The following is a 24,623-nucleotide window of genomic DNA, read 5'->3' as shown; positions in this document are numbered from 1 at the left end:
TGTCCCACGGTGCTTCAGAATCCGACAGAAATTGACACTTTTAAAGGGATTTTTGATACTTGGATGTTAACTTAATAGGGATGCCAGCTTCTAGCCTGTCCAGAAATTGGTCACCAAGATGTCAACATTCAGCCTATTCGGTATGTGAAACAAATGGGCTACGAACAACAGAAAAACCTTTTCTCATTACGATAAGAACCTGCTCTTTGGAAAAGACATAACTATAAAACGTTCAAGCCCTTCCATGGCTTATTTTGTTATCTTGCATGTTTTGTTTTTTATCCTTTTGTCGCTAAGGTTTAAAAGGTAGCCGGTTTGTTCAAGTGACATATTTTAAGTTAATCTAAACCGATTATTTCTGATCTCCAGATAGAGTGATGAAGAATTAATGGACTAAATAAGGAAATGGGAAACGCAATAGAAGAAAAAGGCAAATAAAATTAAAGAAAAAGGAATTTGATTTGATAGGCTTCTCTGAATGGCTGAGTTGGAATCATACCCAACAATGAGTGACTGCTTTCAGGAAGGGAAGGAGGGTAGAGTTTAAAAATAGTCATACAAAATACCGTCTCAATGTAGCTTATTGTCTCCATATTAGAGAGCAGGACTAATATATGCTCAATATTTCCCTTTCTTCCCACCCCTAATCAAAAAAAACCCAAAATCATAAGGAACTGATATAACCAATAGCACAGCCTTAAACCAATTATAGGAGCAAAGCCACAGTGAATGAAGAAAGTTTCATCATAGCAAGTCTTAAAGCCATGCCCTGGCTTTGGATCCAGACTGGTGGGATGAGAGTCTCCTTTGCCTGCTAGCTGTAAATGTCCAATGTTAAGTGAGTGTGGCCAGTCTCAATCCAGTTCTCAGTGGGCATGAACCCACAGTATTCCAATTTATTGCAATAAGTTGGCAATCTCATTTAAGAGAGGTTGCAAGATGGGTGAGGTCCAAAACAAAATGCTGGACGTTTTTCTGAGGTGGAGACTGAGGCATGTTTTGGGACAGAATAGAGGGAGGGTTACTCTGTATCTAGCTATGCTACATCTCACCTGGGAGTACTTGATGTTGATGCTTTAAATGGGAAGTGTTCCAATCCCTAGCATTAATATCTCTCACCTTGAGTAGAAAATTAATTCAAGTTGAATCAAGAAAAGAAAAATTAAATCCCATGTTTGTTTTCCAAATTTGGGGGAGGTGTTTCCGAATTGATTGCTTTCAGATGTCGTCCTAGTAATATATTTGTAATTAACATTACTAGAGAGGTGCCATTTAACAGATCCATTTATTTGTGTATCTAACTTTTATTTTTCTCCAGGTGCAATTATTTCTTTCTTTATGATTCTTCAAAAGTTAAAGAGGAGGGGGATCCAACAAGAGCTGGGATCTATTACTTTTTCCCTTCACAGGTGAGGCCACAATTAAAGAGACTGTTTTGTCTGTGTTTTGGGGGGAAGAGGAGTCATTTTGGTTACATTGACTTCATGCATAAGTGAGGTGATATATGATGTCAAAACATTATAGAATTGTGCATCTGTTTTAACAAAGTGTCCCAAACACTTCTTGATTTTTACACTGGATAACCAATGTGACTGTCATAAGAACATAAGAAATAGGAGCAGGAGTAGGCCAATCGGCCCCTCGAGCCTGCTCTGCCATTCAATAAGATCATGGCTGATCTGATCCTAACCTCAAATCTAAATTCATGTCCAATTTCCTGCCCGCTCCCCGTAACCCCTAATTCCCTTTACTTCTAGGAAGCTGTCTATTTCTGTTTTAAATTTATTTAATGATGTAGCTTCCACAGCTTCCTGGGGCAGCAAATTCCACAGACCTACTACCCTCTGAGTGAAGAAGTTTCTCCTCATCTCAGTTTTGAAAGAGCAGCCCCTTATTCTAAGATTATGCCCCCTAGTTCTAGTTTCACCCATCCTTGGGAACATCCTTACCGCATCCACCCGATCAAGCCCCTTCACAATCTTATATGTTTCAATAAGATCGCCTCTCATTCTTCTGAACTCCAATGAGTAGAGTCCCAATCTACTCAACCTCTCCTCATACGTCCGCCCCCTCATCCCCGGAATTAACCGAGTGAACCTTCTTTGTACTGCCTTGAGAGCAAGTATGTCTTTTCTTAAGTATGGAGACCAAAACTGTATGCAGTATTCCAGGTGCGGTCTCACCAATACCTTATATAACTGCAGCAATACCTCCCTGTTTTTATATTCTATCCCCCTAGCAATAAAAGCCAACATTCTGTTGGCCTTCTTGATCACCTGCTGCACCTGCATACTAACTTTTTGATTTTCTTGCACTAGGACCCCCAGATCCCTTTGTACTGCAGTACTTTCCAGTTTCTTGCCATTAAGATAATAACTTGCTCTCTGATTTTTCCTGCCAAAGTGCATAACCTCACATTTTCCAATATTGTATTGCATCTGCCAAATCTCCGCCCACTCACCCAGCCTGTCTATATCCCCTTGTAGGTTTTTTATGTCCTCCTCACTCTCTACTTTCCCTCCATCTTTGTATCATCTGCAAACTTTGATATGTTACACTCTGTCCCCTCCTCCAAATCGTTAATATAGATAACTATCCAGTTATTGGACTTTCTAGAAAGGGATACTGGATAGCAGTTAGGAGTGAAAACCTCGTCTGATGTTTTTTTTCTCCTCCTATCCTCAAGCATAAAGGAGCAGAGAGCAATTGTAGTATCTCAGCTTTGATCAGCTAACTCAGCATTGTTTAGGGACCACACCTCACTTCTTCCTGATCTGCATTGTTGAATACTATTGCGTATAGTCACTCAGCCATAGGGAACCTCATTCGGCTGTCCAAGTGCCAATAGCCATAAAAAAACTAATTTAAATATAAATAGACTTGTCAAGTGACTAAAAGATGACTGTCTTCCAGTTGGCAAGGTAGTTCAGACAAATGAGTGAAATTGGAAAGAAAAGTGAATAAATGAGTACAACATTTTAAGTGGTGTAAAATTACAATTTAGGTCATACATTTCAGGACAAAATACATGATTACTGTACAGTTTTTAAGGGTCCCCCACAACTCTCCTGAAGGTGTTGAATCATGCTGAGGTACTGTTCCACATGTGATGGCATCCTCCAATGCCACACCCAAGTTGCTATGTATATGTGAGCTTCAACAGCGAGTGTTGGCAGTGCAGCAGGCATGTGAGGGACCAGGCTTAGTAGCTGAAACCAATCTCGTCCTCATCTAGTATTCACACGCGCAGACTACAATGAGGATCAGGAACACTCGCTGATTTATTTATTTTCCTTGCCCATAACTCAGGGGTGAAATGGTCAATGATGATGCCCCAACTGCCATGCTAATTGAGATCAGCTAACCCAGCATGAAGTGAAGATTGAGCCAAGGACCTTCATTGTGTGCTCTTTTCTTTAAAAAAAACGTTTTTGTTTTTGCCTCCAATTTTCTTCCCTGTTCTCCAGAAGGTACAGTTGCATGCTGAGGTGCGGCTCCAAGTGACCATTTTTTATGCGAGAGCCTAGATTGACTGTTGGCAAACTACTCGACTGTCATTGCCCAATGTCCTCACATGGATGCTTTTTAAGCCTGATTTACTCTATATAATAAGAATGATGATTGATTATCCCCCCCCCCTCCCCTGGCATTGGGGCCACCCCAGCTAAGATCAACCAACTCAGTACAGACTGGGAATTGACCTGCTGGTCTGTGTGGGTTAGGTTCATGCCAGCTTAGCCAGTGGGGCTACCTTGTTTTTAAGTCTAAATTAAAACGGCAGTCCAGTAAAATGACTTTTCATTCTCAATAGTAAAAGAAAAGCAATTTGAGAAGTTTTCTTTCCACTTGCCTGAATTTTACTCTCTGTCTTTTTTGACTGATTCTCAAAGACTTTATCAACTTCTCTTGAGCAGACTACCATTGACCAGCAGGAACTACTATGCGGACAGATTGCTGGCGTGGTTTGCTGCATTACTGAGATCTCTGGATCTCCACCCAGTCTCATCCACTTGCGAAAGCTGAAGTTTGCTATCCAGGTGGATGGGGAATACCTTTGGGTATGTATAAAATAAGTACCTTAACATCAAAAAGATGAGTGCCTGGTAATGCTGACAATACAGATTCCAACCCCCTACGAGCCATAATTACTTTTTAAAATATATTTTCTCTGGTCTGTTGTAGGCTCTTGGATGTGCCATAGAAGTCCCTGATATGAGCTGTAAGCGTTTTCTGGATCAGCTTATAGGCGTCTTTACGTTTTACAATGGATCTAATAAGCATATATACAAGGTAGTGTTTTGCATTGTATTATGAATGTATGTATCGAATGCAGTATTTGGGATTGCAACACAAACCCATTCACTTTGTATTTGCACTATGCTGCCATCAGCAGTAGCATATCGCTTGTGTGTTATTCCCTGCCAAAGGCACAGCACCACTGGCTACCTCTTTTTTTGCTTTTGCAGCCTTGGGTGGGCTGAATGCTCAATCTACTTGTACAGACCAGCAATGCAATTTTCACATTCCTGGATGATCTGAACTTTCTCGAGCATTGTCAGATTTTACTCTGACTGGACTCATATGTTTGTTCCTTATATTAGTGGTGCCCTTAAAGGGGTACTTGTGCTGATGCTTGTTTGGTGACACTCGGACAACTCCATGACACCCTTATTGGTCCAGTCAAAATAGGCCCAAGTGTGTATGTATATGTATATATGTGTGTGTACATATATATCGCAAAATCTAAGCTGGCCAGAATCCAGCATATTGCCCGACAAAGACAAACAGAATCATAGTATTACTCAGAACCCGTTGGGATTTATAACAATCAGTTTAGAATGGAAGTGAACTGTGACCAGGAACTCTGTAATCTAAATTGTCTCAGGCACTCAGATGAGGTAAGTTTGTAACAGCAGGTAGCAAAATCCTCTGTCAGAAAATTGCCTCTTGTATTTCTAACTTTTTTAAAAATGTTTTTGGTAAATGTTTGTGCATATCGAAGAAAAGGATGTCAGTGCTGTGGAACCTAACAGTTTGAGCATACAGTCAACAGTGAGCATTTCCAGGTTTGGCACAGCCGTTCCAAATGCAGAATGAAGTTCCCTCTACAAGCTCAGAAATACAAATCTTGCTGCATCAGTATGAATTTTTGCATTTCCCATTATCAGCCATCCAAATGGTCTTTGCATGAGGTTGTCAATTTGTGCCAAATTTGTCCTGTGGACAGGCACTACTGAGAATTGTGTTGAGACTGCTGCACTGCATTCCATGTAGGATCATTGAATGAAAGCCTTCATCCTGTTGGTCTAGGCCGGATTCAGTTGGAACAGCACTTGCTTTCCAGAATGCAGCCTATGATTTTCCAAATCATTTCTATCCCCATTTACTTTTTCTGGTTTCCCTTCCCAGGTACGGGAACAAGATGAGCTGGCCCATCAGTGGGACCTGTACACTGAGCACATTCAACAAAACAGCTGTGACCTGCACCAGACATTCAACTCCTTGCGGAACCTGGACAAGACCAAAGTAATCCAGCGAGACTCTCCACTTTTACACTTTATAGTGGGAGATTCTTTGTAACAGTAACATCCCAATAGTTAAAGCGGCAGTAAATAGCAAAACAATAATCAGTTTATTCACCGGAATAGTTGGTCTTAGAATGGAAGTTAATTTGTAAGGGATAGAATCATACAGCATAGAAGGAGGCCATTGAATCTGCTTCCACCACCCTTCCAGGCAGTGCATTCCAGATCATAACAATTCTGATGAAATTTTAATTGTTTTTTAAACCTGCTAAACACTACTGGGAAAATAGGACTTGCATTTATTTAGCACTTTATCATATCTGAAAAAATTTTCAAAGCGCTTCATGTACAATAAATTACTTTGAAGAGCACCGACTGTTGTTATGTAGGCAAATACAGCAGCCATTTTACATGTAATAAGATCCCACAACAGCAGTGAGGTGAATGAACAGTTTTGTTTAGGTGGTCATAGTTGAGGGAAGAATGTTGAGGGACCCTGAGCTGAGCTTCAAACCTCTTTGTTGTAAGGTCTGTGTGACATTACTCCACTAATATATCAAAAGACTCTTGCTCTGAGGCACTGGATGGCATAGTGCAGCATTTCACCTCTGCACAAAGCTGTCCATCATTTGACATTAAATTGGCAATCTCACAGAGGCTATGAGGTAGCCAGTGTGGAAATGGTAATGTTATCCTGGTACAGTGGGAGATGTTCCAAGGTTGGTTAACAAATGTCACTAAAACAGATTATCTGGTTATTATCACTTTGCTGTTTGCGGGCCCTTGCTGTGCGCAATTTGGCTGCCACGTTCCCTATATTTCAGCAGTGACTACACTTCAAAAGTACTTCATTGGCTGTAAAGCACTTTGGAATGTCCTGAGGTTGTGAAAAGCACTATATAAATGCAAGTTCGTTCGTTCTTTCTTAAGACCTACTATTGTGTTGCAGAGTAGAGGGAGCATTAATCTGCATCTGATCTGATTTTACAACAGGCCTAGAAATGCTTGATGTTGACCGTATAAAAAGCAGGATAATGTTCTATTCACCCTATCAAGTACAAAATTCTTTTTTTTTCTCCCTTTCAGTGTTCTATCCTCTTCTGAAGGTGGTGACGTGCTGGAGCTAGTGGCTTTCTAGTACCTCACCAAGAGCCTGTTCTTAATATGCGTGCCAGACAGTGAGCAGAGGCAGGCCACCGTACCACGAGAGGCATCAGTGCCAAGCCTGGTGCTGTTCTTATCTGGCATCCACACTTGCACTTTCTAGCAGGAGTCACCAGATAGGGAGCAGGAACTCTTTCAGAAAGCTTAAAATCTATTTTGACTTTTCGACCCCCACTCCCCTCTCTTTCCCTATTAAAAGCCCAAGGGTGCTAAGATCAATCATAGCATCTCTGCTGCTGCCCCTGCCCATATCAGCCCACTCAGCCGAGATTGAACCTGGGCTCTCCCTGGTCTGTACAGCTCAGTTCCATACTGCAGTGTGCCTACCAGCTGGGCCATGGAGGTCGGGGGGGAGGGGAGAGAAGCCTGAATGATTGTACCTTCAAAAATCCAAGCACTGAAAAGATATTAATACTGTAGATTTGAAACTGTTATGCACAGTGGGACAAGGGATACATTGTAAATTTGAGGTACTACTGATGTTGTGAGTGGTTTATAATGGGAACCAATTTGGTTTACGGATTGTACGCTGCTAATACTGTGCTTGGCCAAAATTTGTTTGGCTCAGGTATGCAATGATCTGGAGTTGACTTGTTACCTTCTCAGGCATTTTAAGTTTTCTGACCCAATCCTCTGCTCTGTCTCCTAACAGGTGGATCCCCTGTTGCTGCTGAAAGCTGCACTCATTTTACAGACTTGTCAGCGCTGCCCAGAGATCCTGGCTGGTTGCATCCTTTACACTAACCTGTGAGTCTGCACTGCACTTGCACTGCTTTCATATGTAGCAAGCCAACATCTATTGATAAAAATTTTTTGTTTTATGCTGCTTATTTTTTTGAGGTAGAACTCTAAATTACATTTTTTTTGTTTTAATACACACAATTCTAGTTCGCCTTCCACTCTCCAGTGCACATTGTCTGGAATATAACTCCAGCTCTCCCCAGAGATTTGGTGGGTTAGTGCACCACTGAATATGGCTTTGAGCCATTGGGACCAGGAAGGGCTTACCTATTCTGTGCTGAGTTAACCGATCTCAATAAGGATGGAAGTGGGAAAACACAATTGGCTTCAGCACCCTTGGGCTGGAGATGGGGAAGAAAATGTAATGCTTTCTTCTTCAACGCTAATCACATGTATGTTTGTCTTTGTCAGGTGAGGACAGGATCAGGCTTATCTGTGTTCCCCGCACTGTCAAATAGCCTGTTGACAATCCCTGTCCAGGCCCATGCAAGAAAAAAGGCCACTTTGATAATGTATCAGAAGGCTCATGATACTCCAGCATGAGCCACTGCTTTCATATGCAATGGGGAGAATATTAGGAAGTAGGAACTTGACATATACTGAAATGGGACAAATTAATCTCTCGGGTACATCGTAGGAGCTTTGATTAAGAGTTAAATTTTATACACTCTCTGGCCTAACTCTGTATTTTCATCTGTGCTTTAATTTAGCATTAGATTTATATATTCTCTTGCCTAATACTGTATGTTGATGTACACAGCACTATGTGTTAATTTTCTGTTTTATAGCATTGTCAGCACTCAGCTTCCACCTGCACTAACAGCCAAAGTACTGGCTTATCAACCTGGAGTGAACAATCAGGTGAGTCACTGGATCATTGCTTACACTGGAGTGCTCAGTGAATACTATAAATCGAAAAATATATTCTATGCAGTGTAGTAATTTACTTGATCACAATTTGCAGATGTTCTGCGAGAGAAAGCCACTTCCTACTTTGAAAGGTACAAAAGATTCTTCAGTGCTGAAAGGGTTAAATCATTCCACTGCACTACCTGCTTGCACATAGAAGGTTGATTTTTGATTGGGAGCACTTTTTCTGAGCACTTTCCTGCACAATCTTCGTGTGTGGTAAACCAGATTTCAGTATAACAGGGGATCCATGGTGCTGGACTTCATCACCGTATCTTCTAGTTTTATTTCTTGCGTTTTCTGTATTATTAATATCCCATTTTAGTGCACTCTTAAGGCTGGTGCTGCACTGAGATTTTCAACAAGCTGGCCTCATAAGTAAGGCGAAGTGTCCTTGCTTTAGTGACCTAAAGAAAAACTGTAAGTAGTGCTCTCGTGCATTTCTACATTGTTTCTCGTGCACCTCGGAGTATTTTCACTCAGTATCATAAGGACAAGGTGCTTTGATATACTAGTGTGGATTAGATGTAGTCCATAGAAGTATGACAACAGCATACTTCTTGATGACCATCTCTTTTCTTCCCACTAGTCCTTGATACCAGCACAGGCTATCCCTTACTTATGTGAATTTTGAAAAGAGAGTTGATAGTGTGCCAGTATTTGCAATGTAACTGAACTATAATACATATTTATACATCTTCACTTATTCTAGGGTTCACTATCTCTGCCTTTAAATTGAACTCCGCCATCTCTTAGCCTAAGCTGCCGCCAGGAGGCTTTGTTTCCTTTTTTGTTGTGTCAAACACTTCTTTCCTCCTCGATAACTGTTAATAAAGCTCAAGTCTGTCCAAGGCTTCAATACTGCTCCCATATTTGGAGAAGTTCCTACTGTTGTGGACAGGACACAGTAAAAACCTTGTAATTTGTACTCAAACCCTCTCAAATCTTCAGTCAATTATCTCTTTCCCCCCCCCCCCCCTCTGCTCACTCTCTCCCTCTTTCCTACCTCTCTATTTTAAGGACAATACTATGATCAATGCCCCTGTGAAGTTATGGCTTCTTCTAAGTTCAAAATATTCAGCTCTACACACTATTCTTTTGCCCTGCACTCCCATTGGTTGAAATTAAGACTTATCACATGGTCTCCTACTCGAATTCATTCTTTCCCAAGACCTTAAACCTGTAGAACTCCGTACCTCAGTCGATCTTCCATTCCTCTTACTGTTTAGCTTTTAAAATTCAAGCTTGGCTTCTATTAAGCACTTTTTTCCAGATATTTCTCTTTCGCTCCCACCCTTTTTAACCTTGGTGTCCTGGAATTTGGGACTTGGGGTTTCTCAATAAAGTAAAGTTTCTGTTGATGTCAGTATGGTGACCAGATCTTTTTTACTCCCAGACATTGCATGTCTAGTGAAGTAGTAGATATTGTTTCATTTTTTTTTGTCTGGATACACTATCTATTAACCAGTATATGAACTTTCTCTGGTAGTATGATGCAGAATGTTTGTACAGTGAGGTTTAATTGAGTCACTGCCTTTTCTTTCAGAATCTGACTGAGAGGACAGGTAAGATTTATTTTATTTATTTATCCTCGCATTTTCCCTCCCCTCCCCCCCCCCCCCCCCCAAAAAAAAACAAATGTTCTTCCCTTCTAAATGTGCTGTCTTGTGGGACACAGTTTCACAGGGGTTGCCTGCTTCCAATACTTCACCCAAGTGATTATTCTATGTGTGAGCTTAGAAAATGAGCGTCCGAAGGCTAACCAACCAATAGTGGAACATTTATACCATGGGATGTGTAATGTTGCCACTCTACTGGGTTTAAAAATAAGCAGTTGCACAACGGAATGAGTGGTTTTTGCAAGTATTCTCTGCATTTTGCCATTACTTCTCTAATCTACTTTTTGATTCCATTACAAAGTTGCTGTTTTATTCTGTATCTCCTTTATCACAAATATACTTGCAGTTCTCTAACACCCTCAGTCTTTACTCAGGCCAACCCACAGGTTCATTTGAGGGGGTGGGGGGATTGAATGGCGCAGTGAGTTAACATACTTTCTATCTCTGGGATCTGAAGTGGGATCCCACCCAGACTGATGGGTTTAACGCCTCCTCTCCCTCTGGCTGTAGGAGTCCTAGATGGATGGGCTGCCTCAACCCAATCATGGAAGGTCTAGGGGACAGCACAAACGTCCCAGAATTCTGCACAAATTGGCAGTTTGGCCAGAGGTTGCATAAAATTTTTTGAATATATAGACCGGACAGTTTTTTTTTTCTCTCTCCCTTGCTCCTGTCCTGAAGTCATCGACTCTGGTATGTCACCCAAGTATCCATTCTTCTCTTGTGGAATGTCCTATGTCCTCACACTTCCAGGATGGAAATTCTAGCCAATTTCCAATAGCCGATTCTGATTCCACACGTGCATTTCCTGCAAGGGTCCTTTGGATAGCAATTGGGACTGAAAACCCAGGCTGACTTTTTTCCCCTCCTCCCTAACCCAGCAGTGCTGAGATCAATTTAAGCGCCATTACCACCGGCCTGGCTAAAATCAGCTAATTCAGCAAGGGCCAGAAATCAAACCTAGGACCTTCCTGGTGGTTGTGGCTCAATTACTCACTGTCTTAACGAGCTAAGCTATTGAGGGAGCTATAATGAACAGTGCATTTTAAATATATAAATTAAATTATTCTAGATGGAGCAGCAGAAATATCAAACGAGGTCACAAATCAATCAAGCATAGTTTATGGTGTAATTCAAATTCAAATAAAGTACTGCCATCAAGTCTGCCCTGTAGTGGTAATGGTGTTTGCAGCCTCCAGCTGCAAACACCATTACCACTACAGGGCAGACTTGATGGCAGTACTTTATTTGAATTTGGAAGATTTGGTTAGTTCTAAAGATTGGCCACTAGATGGAGACCTTCTTCGTATTTGCAAGTGTCAACCCTGGCCGACAGAAACACCCCTCTTGTGGACGGATGTGGAATGGCATTGGCTTCTTCTATAAAGCCATCTTCGTGTCCAATAATCCTGGTCGATGCCTACAGGGATCTGGAGAGAGCGACTGAATTCGGAAGGGGAAACATGGTTTGGAAATTATTACTAAATTATTGGGACCTTGCTGTGTGCACATTGGTTGTTGTGTTTCCCTACATTATAAACAGTGACTACACTTCAAAAATACTTCATCAGCTGTGAAGTGTTTTGGGATGGCCAGAGGTTGTGAAAGCTGACATATATGTTATGCAAGCATCGTTCTTCCATTTTCTTTATCTTTCTTGTTTTTTTTCAGTTAAGTTGGGCAAGGAACATATTCTTTATTCAAATGTTTAAAACTCTAAATATATACTTAGAGTAAATGCATATGAAAGACTAGAAAGTGTAGACTAAATAAATCTGTCCCTAAATTTGCAAGACATTACAAAACAAAATAACAGAAACAAGTTCTACAAAGACTGCAGGGAGGGAAGTGAGGAAAACCAGAGAGAATAATTCAGGAACCTCCAAAAAATATTAAAATGGGTTGTGAGAGTTAAAAAGGGAATTAGATTTGAGCACTGTTGTAGAGCCCAATAAGAAAGTCTTCTAGTATTATAAGACCAAAAGAGTTATCAAAGGATGCAAATGTGGTTAAAACTGAAGATGAAATAAAAATAGTTAACTTTTACTAAATAATTACTTCCTCTCCATAAGCACCTTATCACATTTTCAGGACATCCCAAAATGTTTTTTTTTATGTTGGCAAGAACGGCAGCCAATTTGCACACCGAGATTCCATAAACCGTGAAGGAATGACCAGTTAATCTGGAAGAATGATCTAGTTGAGCCAGATGGCTTCTTTCATCTGTACTCTGCAATCTTACTGTGCAAACTTGTCCCTTCCTCCCTCCGGCCTACCTTTTTTGTTCACTTTGTTTCAATGTTTCTTGCATTGTCTGTTCAACCCATGATGGAGCTTTGTTTTCGTATCTTCACACTCTTCCCTTGGAGAGGAAGGATTCACAGGCTGATTAGCAATCTGACAGGCTGTGACAGGAACACTCCTTTCATGGCCATAACTACCATCATACCAGCTGATGGAGTGGTTAGTTGTATACGACGGGAGGGTTTTATGGACTCCAACAACCCTTATGATGGAGGGGGGGCACCCACACCCACCGGACGCGAGTATCCTTGCTGGATGTCTACCCAGAATTCTGAGCCAGAGTTCCGGTCTCCGCTCACCGGGATTGTCTGGAGTTTCAGTCTCCAATCGCCGGACTGTCTGGAGCTGCAGTCTCCACTCGCCGGGACTGTCTGCAGCAGGGTTTGAACCCTACACCTTCTGACTCAGGCGGGAATGGTACCACTAAACCAAAAGCTTGCTCCATGATGAAGAGTAAAGCAACACAATTTTTTCAGTTTAATTTGGAGGTATAGCCCTTGGAATTTAAGCTTCAATGTCTGACTTTAAAGGCTCCGAAACATTCCTCAGCAGACTTATTGATAGAAATACATTTAGTACTGATTTTTAAAGGTGCTTTTATATCAGTGTCACACTGTGGCCTACAAATATTCTCCAGTATAAATTGCCCAATCTACCTTGTTATGACATCAGTGGGAATCCATTTTACACAGATCTGATTTCATTGCCATCGCAACTACCTCCTCCATGGATCCAATTACACTGCAGGGAACTAATGGTAGACTTCAAATTGAAGAAAAGGGACAGTGAAGTAGGGTGGTTGTTTTGGTATCATCGTCCCAGGGTCCAACTGCTCCAAGCTACAACCTTAAAGTGTCTTAAGTCTGATGAGGCCACCCTGCTTAGAGACTAGACATCAGTGTGCTTCCATGTGACTTGAGCCTGTCTGCTGCAGTTATTTCTAAAAGTAGTTACTTTGGGGTTGTCATATTACACTGAATAATGTTCCACTGAATATAATACACTGCTGTCTCTATTTTGTATTTGCAGAAGATGCCCCATTGCCACGGGATGTAACTATTTTGGCTGTGTTTGTTACTGAAGATGAGTCTGCAGCCCTGCGGCAGTTCCCAGTTGAATGGATGCATGGGTGAGACAGGCTTTACAAGGAGCGGGAGAGATGCTGACCCACTGAAGCACAATCCCACTGTAGTACCCTACCCAAGGGACCATTCTTGATATGTGAGCCTAGATGATGGCTTCTTGACTAGATACTGGCCTTACTGACGTCCACACAACCATAGTCGCTAGATTATAATCATGAGCTGTTTTCTCTTTTAACACCCCTCTCCATACAAGGACACTAAGGTCAACTGTAGAGACCCATGCTGGAGGTGTGTGTGGATGTTAGATGAGGACATTATTGGACTTGTTAATAACCTCTGTGATAGAATACCTGTCAACATTGTCAGTGCCCACACATGAGTAATGGCCAGTTGGGCACCCAAGGAACCATACTCCAATGAAGGGTTAACAGTGATGGGGAGAAAATGCTTACGTTGCATAACTATTGTAGCAGCCTTGAAAAGCAGTCATCTCACCGTGAAACTAATGTTGAGATTTAAAAGTAAAATAAAATTTGGAACAAAGCTGACTTGGTATTGCTTTTTTCATTTTGTAGGTTACCTGAGTCTCCAAAGCCAGATTTGATTGAGAAGAAAATTCAGAAACGGCCGCTGTCCAGAACACTGTCAGCCAGTCCAGATCTTGAGGAGATGAACGGTGAGTACAGACACTCAGAGGCAGAGTGTGAAAACTATGCTGAGTTTGGGGCCCCATCTCCAAATACCAAAGACAATAATAGACCAGCAGACTCCATGGGTGTTGCCCAGAATTACCAAGAAGAACACTCCATACAATCTCGTCCAATGGAAGTTGACTACAAGTCTTCAGGGAGTGCAAACTCTCATCCACAGAACAAAAACCCATTGTCTTCCCCTCCTACAAACTCTTCCCCTTCACTACAATTGGATGAGGGGCAGTCTGATGCAGTTTCCAAGGAAGTTAGTAATCTCTACATGGAATTGACAAAAGATGGAAATGATCAGGATGTTGAAAGAATGAAAGGACATTCTGAAAGTTTCAATGATCCAGTTTTAAATTCTGTGAATAGGTACGCTACCTCTGATTCTCTGAAAGCACATTTTACTTCTGAATCTGAAAACAGTGTTGGTTCTGACCAGAAAGAGCCCAGTATTAAGATTCCTTTAAGCCGTTCTGTTGATGTCCAAACTTTGCCCTCACAACAACATAGGATTTCAGTACATGGTAATACTCCGATGTCCCGTGGTGCCTCAGGTAGACACTCTCCTCACTCTGCACTAGCTACAGAGGATAGAGAAGAAGGTGCAGGAATTAAGCAGACTGCGACACCAGAGTGTGGAAGCCTCGATGAACCCAAAGACCATGTGAATTTGGTGAAACTGAATCTATATGTTCATACAGTGAAAGGGTTGGTAATGTCTCTTCTGGCTGAAGATGGATTTAGAGCTAATCGCAGTGCTATTGAAGATGTTGTAAGTAACTTTAACCTGTGTCTTCTAAATAATGAGGCTAGTCTATGAATGATGTAAATTAGATGTAGACGAGATAAGGAGAGTTAGCAACTGCAGTAAAATCCTGTAACCAATTTTTGTTCAACATATTATCCCTGGTTAAGGCCCTGAAGTGAGTACTGCCAAAAATGCAGTCCAGTGTTGAGGTTTTCTGACCTCCTCATGGGGCCACCATTATCATTTTTTTTCAAGTTCCTGTTTCCTCCCGCCTTCTGAATGCGCTTACTTGTACTTGAGTACCATTCCACGGGCAGCCTTCTGATATTTTATCCAAGTGGCCATTCTTGTATGAGCCAAGGCAATGGTTTTAGTTACATCCACACCAAATGTGCTCTTCAATAGAAATGATACGATTGTGATGAGGAAACTTGACTGATTTGTACTCCTTTCCCAACTAGCCTAAAGGCATTTAAGGTCGATTGTGGTGCTCAAACTGCCATCCTAGCTGAGGTCAGATAACTTGCCAGAGATGAAGGATTGAACTTGGAACCTTCTGAATAGCTCGGTACCACATTAGGCACTACATTTGCCCACTGTTCCATCAGGCTGTATTTTTCATATAGATGCTTGAGAATTATATTGTAAATAATTATTTGGCTTAGGTGCATTTCAACCTTGTGGTTTATGTTGGTGAATCAATCCAATAATGTGTTTACTATTTTGTAAGATACATACAACATGCTGATTGGTATCTACTGTCAGATATGTTTGCAAACTCTTGAATTTAATTCCCTTTCTGCCCTACTTCTAGCACAGAGGTTAACACGTTTATTTTAAATTCCTATCTGCATTATTTTAATACACTTCCTAACCCATTTAATATGAAAATGTTAGGCAGTGCACTAAAAATAGAACACTGAGGGAACTAAAGCCCTATTATGATACTTTGAAATGTTGACTAGATTTTGCAAATGTTTGGACGTGAGATGTATCTGATGCAGTGTTCACTGCAGTCACACAGCACTTGGCAATTATCCCTCCGCATTACCTGACTAAGAGAATCCAATCATTTCTGTCTCCTCCACAGTACCACAGCTCCCTGGCATCTTTAAATGGCTTAGAAGTCCACCTGAGTGAGACTTTACCCAGAGAGCATCTCTCTGCCAGCAGACCCAGCTATAACTTTGCACATTATGACTGCATTCAGCATATACTCACAGGTCAGTATTTGTGTGTGTCTCCTCTTCTGAAGGTGCTGACTTAAGCTGGAATAGTTCAACAGGTTTGCCGACTGTCCTCAAAAGATCTTGCACAAGTGGCTATTCTTCACGTGTGCGCCTTGAGAGTGAGCGTTGGGGATGGGTGGGAAGGTCATCGCAAATGAGCCCAATACTGTTCATGCCCTGTATTCACTCACATCCACTTGCCAGCAGGAGTCACTGGATTGTGATCAGGATAGGAATTTTCTTTTTCTCCCTTATATTCTGCATAGTTAATTGGATACATGCAACATGAGATATTGGTGAAATGTCAGTGTAGACCATTTTTAGGTTTAACCCTGGAGCTGGTTTTCCATCAGGACATGACCATACTAAGTTATCCACGAAATGGTTGTTCATGTCTGTAACATTCTGTCTTTATGCTGAAATAAATAAAATCACAGATTATATATAACAAAATCAATTTTCATTGAAATTGCAAAAGTCAATAAAGGCAAAACACTGGAGAAGAAAATGGTGTCTAGAAAGGGACTAACAGATGTTCTCTGGTCTCCAGTATGTTAGCCTTTATTGGAAGGGAGTTGGCATATAAGAGTAAGGAGGTCTTTCTGCAATTATATAGGGCTCTGGTGAGACCACTTCTGGAGTACTGTGTACAGTTTTGGTCTCCTTATCTAAGGAAGGATATACTTGCCTTAGAGGGGGAGCAACGAAGATTCACTAGGTTGATTCATGGGATGAGAGAGTTGTCCTATGAGGACAGATTGAGTAGAATGGGCCTATACTCTCGAGTTTAGAAGAATGAGGTGATCTCATTGAAATGTATTAAATTCCTAGAGGGCTTGACAGGGTAGATGCTGAGAGGCTGTTTCCCCTGGCTGGTGAGTCTAGAACTAGAGGGCATAGTCTCAAGATAAGGGATTGGCCATTTAGAACCAAAATGAGGAAAAAATTCTTCACTTGGAGGGTTGTGAATCTTTGGAATTCTCTACGCCAGAGGGCTGTGAATGCTCAGTCGTTAAATATATTCAAAACAGATCGATAGATTTTTGGATTCTGAGGGATATGGGGATAGGGCAGGAAAGTGGAGTCGATGTAAAAGTTCAGCCATGATCTTACTGAATGGTGGAGCAGGCTCGAGGGGCTGTATGGCCTACTCCTGCTCCTATTTCTAATGTTCAAATCCAGACAGTCTCTTTACTTTAGGTATAACAGCATTTTTCTATCATCCTAAGGTGCTTCATACAGGGATAGATCCAACACTGAGCGGGAATGAGAAGGTTACTGGATGAGCAAAAATTTTCTCCAACTAAATATTAGGAGACCGATACCATTGTCTTCAATGTCTGCCACAAACTCCATTCCCCAGCCACCGACTCCATCCCTCTCCCTGGCCACTGTCTGAGGCTGAACCAGACCGTTTGCAACCTTGTCATTCTATTTGACCCTGAGATGAGCTTCCAACCACATATCCACTCCATCGCCAAGACCGCTTACTTCCATTTCTGTAACAACACCCAGCTCTGCCCCTGCCTCAGCTCATCTGCTGAAACCCTCCTCCATGCCTTTGTTACCTCTAGACTTGACTATTCCAATGCTCTCCTGGCCGGACTCCCATCTTCCACCCTCCATAAACTTGAGCTCATCCAAAACTCTGGTGTCTGTATCCTGACTCATACCAAGTCCCATTCACCCATCACCCCAGTGGTCGCTCGACCTACGTTGGCTTTCGGTTCAGGAATGCCTTGATTTCATCCTTGTTTTTGCATCCCTTCATGGCTTTGCCCCTCCCTATCTCTATAACCTCCTCCAGCCCTACAACCTCCGAGATTTCTGCGCTCCTCCAATTTTGGCCTCTTGCGCATCCCCGATTTTAATCACTCCACCATTGGCAGCCATGCCTTCAGCTGCCTAGGCCCTAAGCTCTGGAATTCCCTCCCTAAATCTCTCTCCTTTTTAAGACGCTCCTTAAACCAAGCTTTTGGTCACCTGTCCTAATATCGCCTTATGTGGCTCAGTGTAATTGTTGACTGATACCACTTCTGTGAAGTGCCTTGGGATGTTTTACTGCATTAAAGGCGCTATATAAATGCAAGTTTTTAGGAGAGCTGACCAAAGCTTGATCAGAGTGGTAGATTTAAAGGAAGCTTTTGAAGGTGGGGAGAGATGTTGTAAGGTGGAAGTTGTTTAGGGCAAGAATCCAGATTGCAGGATTATTATGGTTGAAAGAATTGCCATTGTTGGTGGAGCACACGGAAGGGAGAGGACCTGCAATATTCCAGACTTCGAAGAGCTTACGATGTGAGATGAGAAGTAGGGGCTGGAGGAGATTCCAGAGGTAGAGTGAAGCTCTGGAGGGATTTATAAATGAACTTGAGGATTTTGAAATAAATGCCCTGGAAATGAGGAGCCAGTGAAGGTCAGGTGAAGACGGGATGATGGGTGAGTGGAATTTAGTACAAGATAGGATGTGCGTGGCAGAGCTCTGGATGAGTTGGGAGTTTTTGTAAGGTGAAGATTGAAGTCCAACGAGGAGGGTTTTGGAAAAGTTGAGCCTGAAGATGACCAAAGGAATTATTTCCCCATCCACCAACACCCTGAAAATAGCCTCCATGAAGATGTGCAGGAACTAGTCCTGCAAGTAGCAAGTTATGGTATCCGCTTCAACCTCTAGAAGCGCTGAAAGCACAGATCACTTGGGAAAAATGGAGCATAAATAAATGAGGGAAGAGTGAATGAGTAAAGAGTGAGTACCAACTCCAGGCAGTGAACCACTCAAGCCAGTTAGAGTAAATTAAACTGAATTAGATAAAGTAAAGCTAAAATCACATGATAGGATATTAATGGGCACAGGCATGATGGGCTGAATGGCTTCCTCTTGTACTGTATCTATTACCATACTGTGAAATAATAGTATGCCTTAAGGGCCCAGAATTTAAGAATGGAAGAAGTAATCAGAATCGAGAAAAGGAGCTTGCTGAAGCTTCAGTGAGTAGCTGAGCCATAGTGAATAGGAAGGTAGCAGGTTCAATTCCCTGTGTAATGTTGAGTTAGCCGATTTCAGCAAATGGTAAGGCTGCTACAATTGGTGTCAGAGCCCCAGGATTAGGGAGGGGTAAATCAGCCAAGGTTACAGCTTCTAATTGCTATCCAGTAACCCCTGCAAGCATGTGACTAGGCTGATGCTCTGTCAAGGTTGGCATTTGAATCATTGCCACTTAGGGTGATCGACATCTGTGGAACTGTACCCCAAAAACTTCATTAGCAAAGGAGGTAGGAAAATTGATGGGGGGGGGGGGGGGAAGAAATCTACAAAACAGACTAAACTGTAATGTTTCATCTGATGTGGTTCAATAGATCAGGGGATATAATGGTGAAAGCCCCGGCAGCAAAACAACTTTTTCCTTGTGACTGAATAACCACTGCTGTACTATTCCTTTTCTTTTAAAGCTCAGCTCTCTCCAACCCCTGGCCCACAGAAGGGTCACTTCATTAGAGCAACAGCTTTGATGCACACTGACTTGAACCACAACACTACCACTCATGAGATGACTGTCCGGTATGTTGTTTTCTGATACCGTAAAGAGTTGGGAGGGTTGTAGAGAATAGACTTTGTCTAAAGTTTATAATGCTTGTCAGACTGCAGGCTTAAAAGTGGTTGAGTAATTGCTACAAGACCGCGGGGAGCCTCACGGCAAGAAAATGCTTTAGCTTCGCCAAAGCCGATATAACGGCAGAGTGGCGCAAATCGTCCAGCAATTTGCGGAGAATCGGAATTCATGGCGTATCTCTTTTATGCTGCAAATTGCTGGATTTTTAACAAACTAATAAAGACGCACACCATTACTATGTCACTATAATCCCAGCTATTTCTGGCCCTGTGTCTGTTGGCAAGACATTTGACTGCAGGGAGAGTGAGAATCCAGGCTGATTCCCCAGTTGTAGCACCCGTACGATTGCCCTGGCTGAAGTCACTAACTCCGCAGAGACCCAGGTTTGAAACTTTGGGAACCATCCTGGCTCTCACTTATTCACTGGACAAAGATGCAGGGGGGGTAGAGCTTGTGGTGTATATCTTCTGGATTCGTGCAGTCCATTAGAACTCCCAACATGAGCAACAGTCTAGGAGAGTGGGGCTTCATGCCCTTCACACTTTTCTATGGATTTACCTTACAGTGAGCGGTGACCAACAGGGAAGAAATATCAGAAAAAGACTCTTCCCTCGGACTTGGGGACCAGTAATAGAGTGGCAGTGGCGAAGAGCTGGGATCAGGTCATCCTACTGTCTTGTTATCTTGGGGCAAAATGCAGAATGGGTAGGTACGACCGGAGACAATTGTAAATGATCTAAGTTCAAAAGAAAGAAAGGACATGCATTTACATAGCACCTTTCATGACCTCGGACGTCCCAAAGTGCTTTACAGCCAATGAAGTACTTTTGAAGTGTAGCCACTGTTGTAATGGAGGAAACACGGCAGTCATTTTGCACACAGCAAGGCCCCACAAACAGATCAACTGTTTTAGTGATGTTAGTTGAGGGATAAATATTGGCCAGGACACCAGGGAGCACTCTCCTATTCTTCTTCGAAATAGTGCCGTGGGCTTTTACGTCCACCTGAGAGGGCAGATGGGGCCTCGGTTTAACGTCTCACCTGAAAGACGGCACCTCCAACAGTGTATAATTCCCTCTGTACTGACCCCAGGAGTGTCGGCCTAGACTTCTAAGACAAAAAGAGATGAAAATAAAACATTGTGATTTGCCGTTCCCCAGTCGAAGATCCTGCATTAATCAATACTACTTTCTCCAACAGAAATGCCTCCACTGCTGTTTACAGCTGCCGTAACTCAGCCCAGGAAACCCACTTCCAATACCTTGTGACTCCTGTCCTCAACTCGGGTGTTCCAAACCCCCACGACAATGCCTTCGGTTTACCGGGAAAAGCCAAGCAGAAACTGCTAAAACACGGAGTAAATCTGCTCTGAGCGAGACTGATCCCTGACATTCACCAGCAGTATTAAATGGACAGTTACTAGCACTTTTTTAAAAGAACAAATGGAGCTAAATGTAACTTTTTTTTAAAGTCACACTCGATTTACAAGCATTAGACGCCACGCTCAGGTTCCAGGGGCTGCCTTTTACTCCGGTATATTTGCTTAAATTGAGTAATACTTGGAGCACCCTAGAAAATTATTTTTTTGTTTGTGGGGTTGTGGGGGGGAAATAGTGACATTGCCCAGCTTGCCTTACTTGAATCGAGGCTTCTGACATTGTGCAAGAGAATTGATGGACCAACAGAAAATCACAAGCCAGTCTATCTGATGGAAAATATATTGTGGACTTCGAGAAGTGGAAAGCTTCTAAATAGACCTGGGGCTGACTCTAATATCCTCACACCTTGCTTATCAATAGTTTCTGGCATAATAGATAAGTTCATATTGGCAATCAAACTTGTGGAAGGAAGTGTTGACTCCTGTAACGTTTCTGATCAACTCCCACTGCAGTCTCTGTCGTAACAGTGTAATATCAGTGGCTGCACATCCCATTTTTCAACCCCCCCCCCCCCCACCCCATTCACATTATGACACTAGTACAATAATTTTAATGTTTTTATTTCTCCTCATACTTCTGTCGCTTTATGGGTGCTAACAGACTTCTGATACCTGGCCCAAGTGCTCATTCTTCATTTGTGAGCCCAGCCTTTTCAATCCTGTAATCATCTGACATTCACAAATGTACTTTTTTTAAAGAATTTTTAAAAAACCCAAATCATAAAGGACAAAGGAATCATAATGTCATTACTATTATCCACTATTCACTCCAGTCCCTGCAGTGCTCACCAGTCGCGGAAGTCTTCAAGCGTACTGGCGGACACCGCGTTCTCCTTCTCCGGGGCCACCCGGGCGTGGACAAGGCCGCGGAAGAGAGGTAGGTTTCAGGAGTGGGAACCCTGACCCTTTTTTTTTTCTCCCCCTCCCTAGCCCAGAGGCATTGAGGCTAATTGTAACAGCTCACTGTTGCCTGGGCTGCGACCACATAACTCAGCAGACTGGGAAACATACCTGGAACCCATTTTGTTAAATAGTGACCGCTTCCGCCTTTATTGGTTTGCATATTCCTGGGTATCCATTAACATATTGATTTGAGAATATTTGCCCAGCCCCATGTGTATATGGCTAGGTATTTCTTGCGTGTTTTGTGATGGTATTTTAAAAGTAGGTTAACATGTGAAAATCACTTGGATTTTAATATTTTTTTTCTTTGTTTCAAATCTATTTGGTTACTTGACATCCAGTTGCATGTAATATTTTTCCTCTGTTAAGTTTTGCACTTTACACAGATGCTGTAGCTGAATTGAAAGGTATTAGGAATATTGATAGCTCGTCATGGTAGCTGATTTTCTTAACATTTATACATGACTTAATTAAATTTTACCGCTAACTGGATAAAGGAAAAAGAGAGACTGTAGTATATAGCACTTGTATTAAATAGGAAGCAATGATGTGTATATATTTATCAAATGTAAGAGGTTTTACTTTTGAGGAAATGCAGAAAAAACAGGGACCCTTTTATGCTGATGAAGGGTCCTATTGAAATACCTTTTCTCTTCCAGATACTGAGCAACCAGCTATGTATTTCCATCATTTTTCAATGTTTTAATTTCACAATTCTTTCTTTGAATCTTGGAACGTACCTCTGAAAGTTTGGGAGACCTGGGAACTTAAGCTAAAGATTTGTTTTACTCCCATCTGGAAGCTCATGAGTGATTAGTTTGCCCAGTATGTGTGTGATAGGGAGGGGGAAGGAGAGACGCTGGGCAGACTTACTGTCTCAAATCCTGCTTCTTGTGACCGATTGAGGATAATGGTGAAAATGTGTATACAGCAGGCTGTCTTACCTATGATAGGAGCCATCCATCCTGCATTGAAATCATTAGAAAAGTAAACTGAATGTGTACAGTGAATGATGTCTTGTACTTATGACAAACTAAAGGAAGGTCTCCTTGACTTCATTGTACATTTGGTATTGTATTATAGCATTACGTAAAGGGCGAAACAAATTACTTTGGAAGGTCATTGAAGTAGACAGTATAAATGGGTTCTAGATGTCATGTCTGGAAGAAAGCAGTGATTACTGGACAGGTAGCCGAAGTTGAGATCTATTGTAAAGGAATGGGTTTTATAGGCCTTATTCCTAAAAGCTTTTGAGCTAGATTTTTTACCATTGACTACGAATGGGTGGAAAATCAAGTCGATTAAACTTTTTAGCAAAGTATGTATTAAATGATACATATAAAGTATTTGTAAATTTTAATGAGCCATCTTGCCTCTCCCTGTGGGTATGTAGCAGTACATGGCCATCACTTTCACCTTTTCTCCACTGAAGAGTAACAGGAATATAGCACAGCTGCCCATTGTCAGCACACTACTTTTCCCAAAGTACAGTGACAACCATATAGGCGGTTGGCCTGTGTCTTTGCCACTGCAACTTGCTCCTCCTCAGCTGTTCAATCTGCCTTACCCACCAACCAAGGGAATAGGACTGTTTGGTCTGCATTATATGACCCACACTGCATCTAATTAGGTTATAGTAGCTGTGCAGTCTGTTATATTTTGTACAATTACAGTATTTATCGATAGTGTGACCTTGCACTCGGTGCTGCAGTCTGACTGATCAATTATTATTAAACTACTAGTTCTTAACTACATTTATTAATTATCAATAGTCTCAATGCTGTGAGATATTTGTTTTAATGGTACTTTGTAGAATTTTATGTGGCAAATCTGCTGTATGCAGGCTTGAGTAAAACTCCTTCTGGGTACTCTCGGGCTGCTATCTTCTCACATCTGTACAATAAATCGAATATGCACTGCTCAATGTGCCTTTCTTTGAGTAAAGTATTTAAATTGAGAGGAGGGAGTGTGCTCTTCTGAAGATTTAGTTGCTCAGTGTATCCTGTAGTATCTCAGCCCTAGGCTTCCACCATGTAATTATGTCACCTATTGTAGAACTGAACCATACAGGTCACATTGCTGGCCTGTGCTGAGTTAGCTGATTTTCACTGATGTAGCAGGAGGGGGTGCAACAATTGGCCTTAGTACCTCTCCAAGCTATTTAGTGTCCACTGCTGAAAATTGTGCTTCAGAACATCTGGCAAAAGTTGGATTAGGCTTGGCTGTGAAGTCCCAAATAACTTGCAGAGTATTGCCTTTGACTCGGACATAAAGAATGGTCCGCTACTCAAGGTACCCAGAGACGAACTGGCACCAATGCAACTGTATCCCTGCTGGCGTCGGCTCCCGGGGAGGAGAGGGTAATTTTAATTTAATGAAAATGAGGGATTTCTGTGAAACTTGTATTTTTCCCACTTTCACCCATGACATTTACATTGTACAACCCAGTATACAAATGACCTGTTCGCAGGCCGTTACTGATGCCACTCTTAAGCTATGCCATTCAGAGGTGCACAAAAGTCATCCTAGGGTTCCTTGCCTAGTGTACTTTTTGTTTATCTTCCTCTCTGAGTGGACCTAGCTTGGAACGGGCATTGGATATTGGCCATGTAGGCAATCATAGATGCCCCATAACCAGATTGTCCAGCACTGACT

At 42.0% G+C, this 24,623-nt stretch overlaps 1 protein-coding gene across 5 annotated transcripts in view; it reads left to right on the top strand.

Moving 5' to 3' along the window:
• Window positions 1-23,892, top strand: part of hps4 (HPS4 biogenesis of lysosomal organelles complex 3 subunit 2) — a 39,032-nt gene extending 15,140 nt beyond the window's left edge. For 2 of the 5 annotated variants that reach the window (XM_068006075.1, XM_068006074.1), the window contains exons 3-14: window positions 1,319-1,409; window positions 3,915-4,058; window positions 4,183-4,290; window positions 5,410-5,526; window positions 7,342-7,436; window positions 8,219-8,291; window positions 9,886-9,904; window positions 13,292-13,391; window positions 13,923-14,817; window positions 15,884-16,016; window positions 19,467-19,575; window positions 20,828-23,892. In XM_068006075.1, coding sequence (XP_067862176.1) covers window positions 1,319-1,409; window positions 3,915-4,058; window positions 4,183-4,290; window positions 5,410-5,526; window positions 7,342-7,436; window positions 8,219-8,291; window positions 9,886-9,904; window positions 13,292-13,391; window positions 13,923-14,817; window positions 15,884-16,016; window positions 19,467-19,575; window positions 20,828-20,999 — 2,056 coding nt within the window. In that variant the 3' untranslated portion in view covers window positions 21,000-23,892. Of the gene's footprint in view, window positions 1-1,318; window positions 1,410-3,914; window positions 4,059-4,182; window positions 4,291-5,409; window positions 5,527-7,341; window positions 7,437-8,218; window positions 8,292-9,885; window positions 9,905-13,291; window positions 13,392-13,922; window positions 14,818-15,883; window positions 16,017-19,466; window positions 19,576-20,192; window positions 20,278-20,827 lie in introns of those variants that run through there. The other 3 variants (XM_068006078.1, XM_068006077.1, XM_068006076.1) reach the window with 3 other exon arrangements.
• The last annotated feature ends 731 nt before the right edge of the window (window positions 23,893-24,623 follow it).

The sequence above is a fragment of the Heptranchias perlo genome, chromosome 25 (assembly GCF_035084215.1).
Source record: "Heptranchias perlo isolate sHepPer1 chromosome 25, sHepPer1.hap1, whole genome shotgun sequence".
NCBI classification, from domain to species: Eukaryota; Metazoa; Chordata; class Chondrichthyes; order Hexanchiformes; family Hexanchidae; genus Heptranchias; species Heptranchias perlo.
The sequence above is the reverse complement of the archived record's forward strand: the minus strand, read 5'-3'. Positions and strand labels throughout refer to the sequence as shown.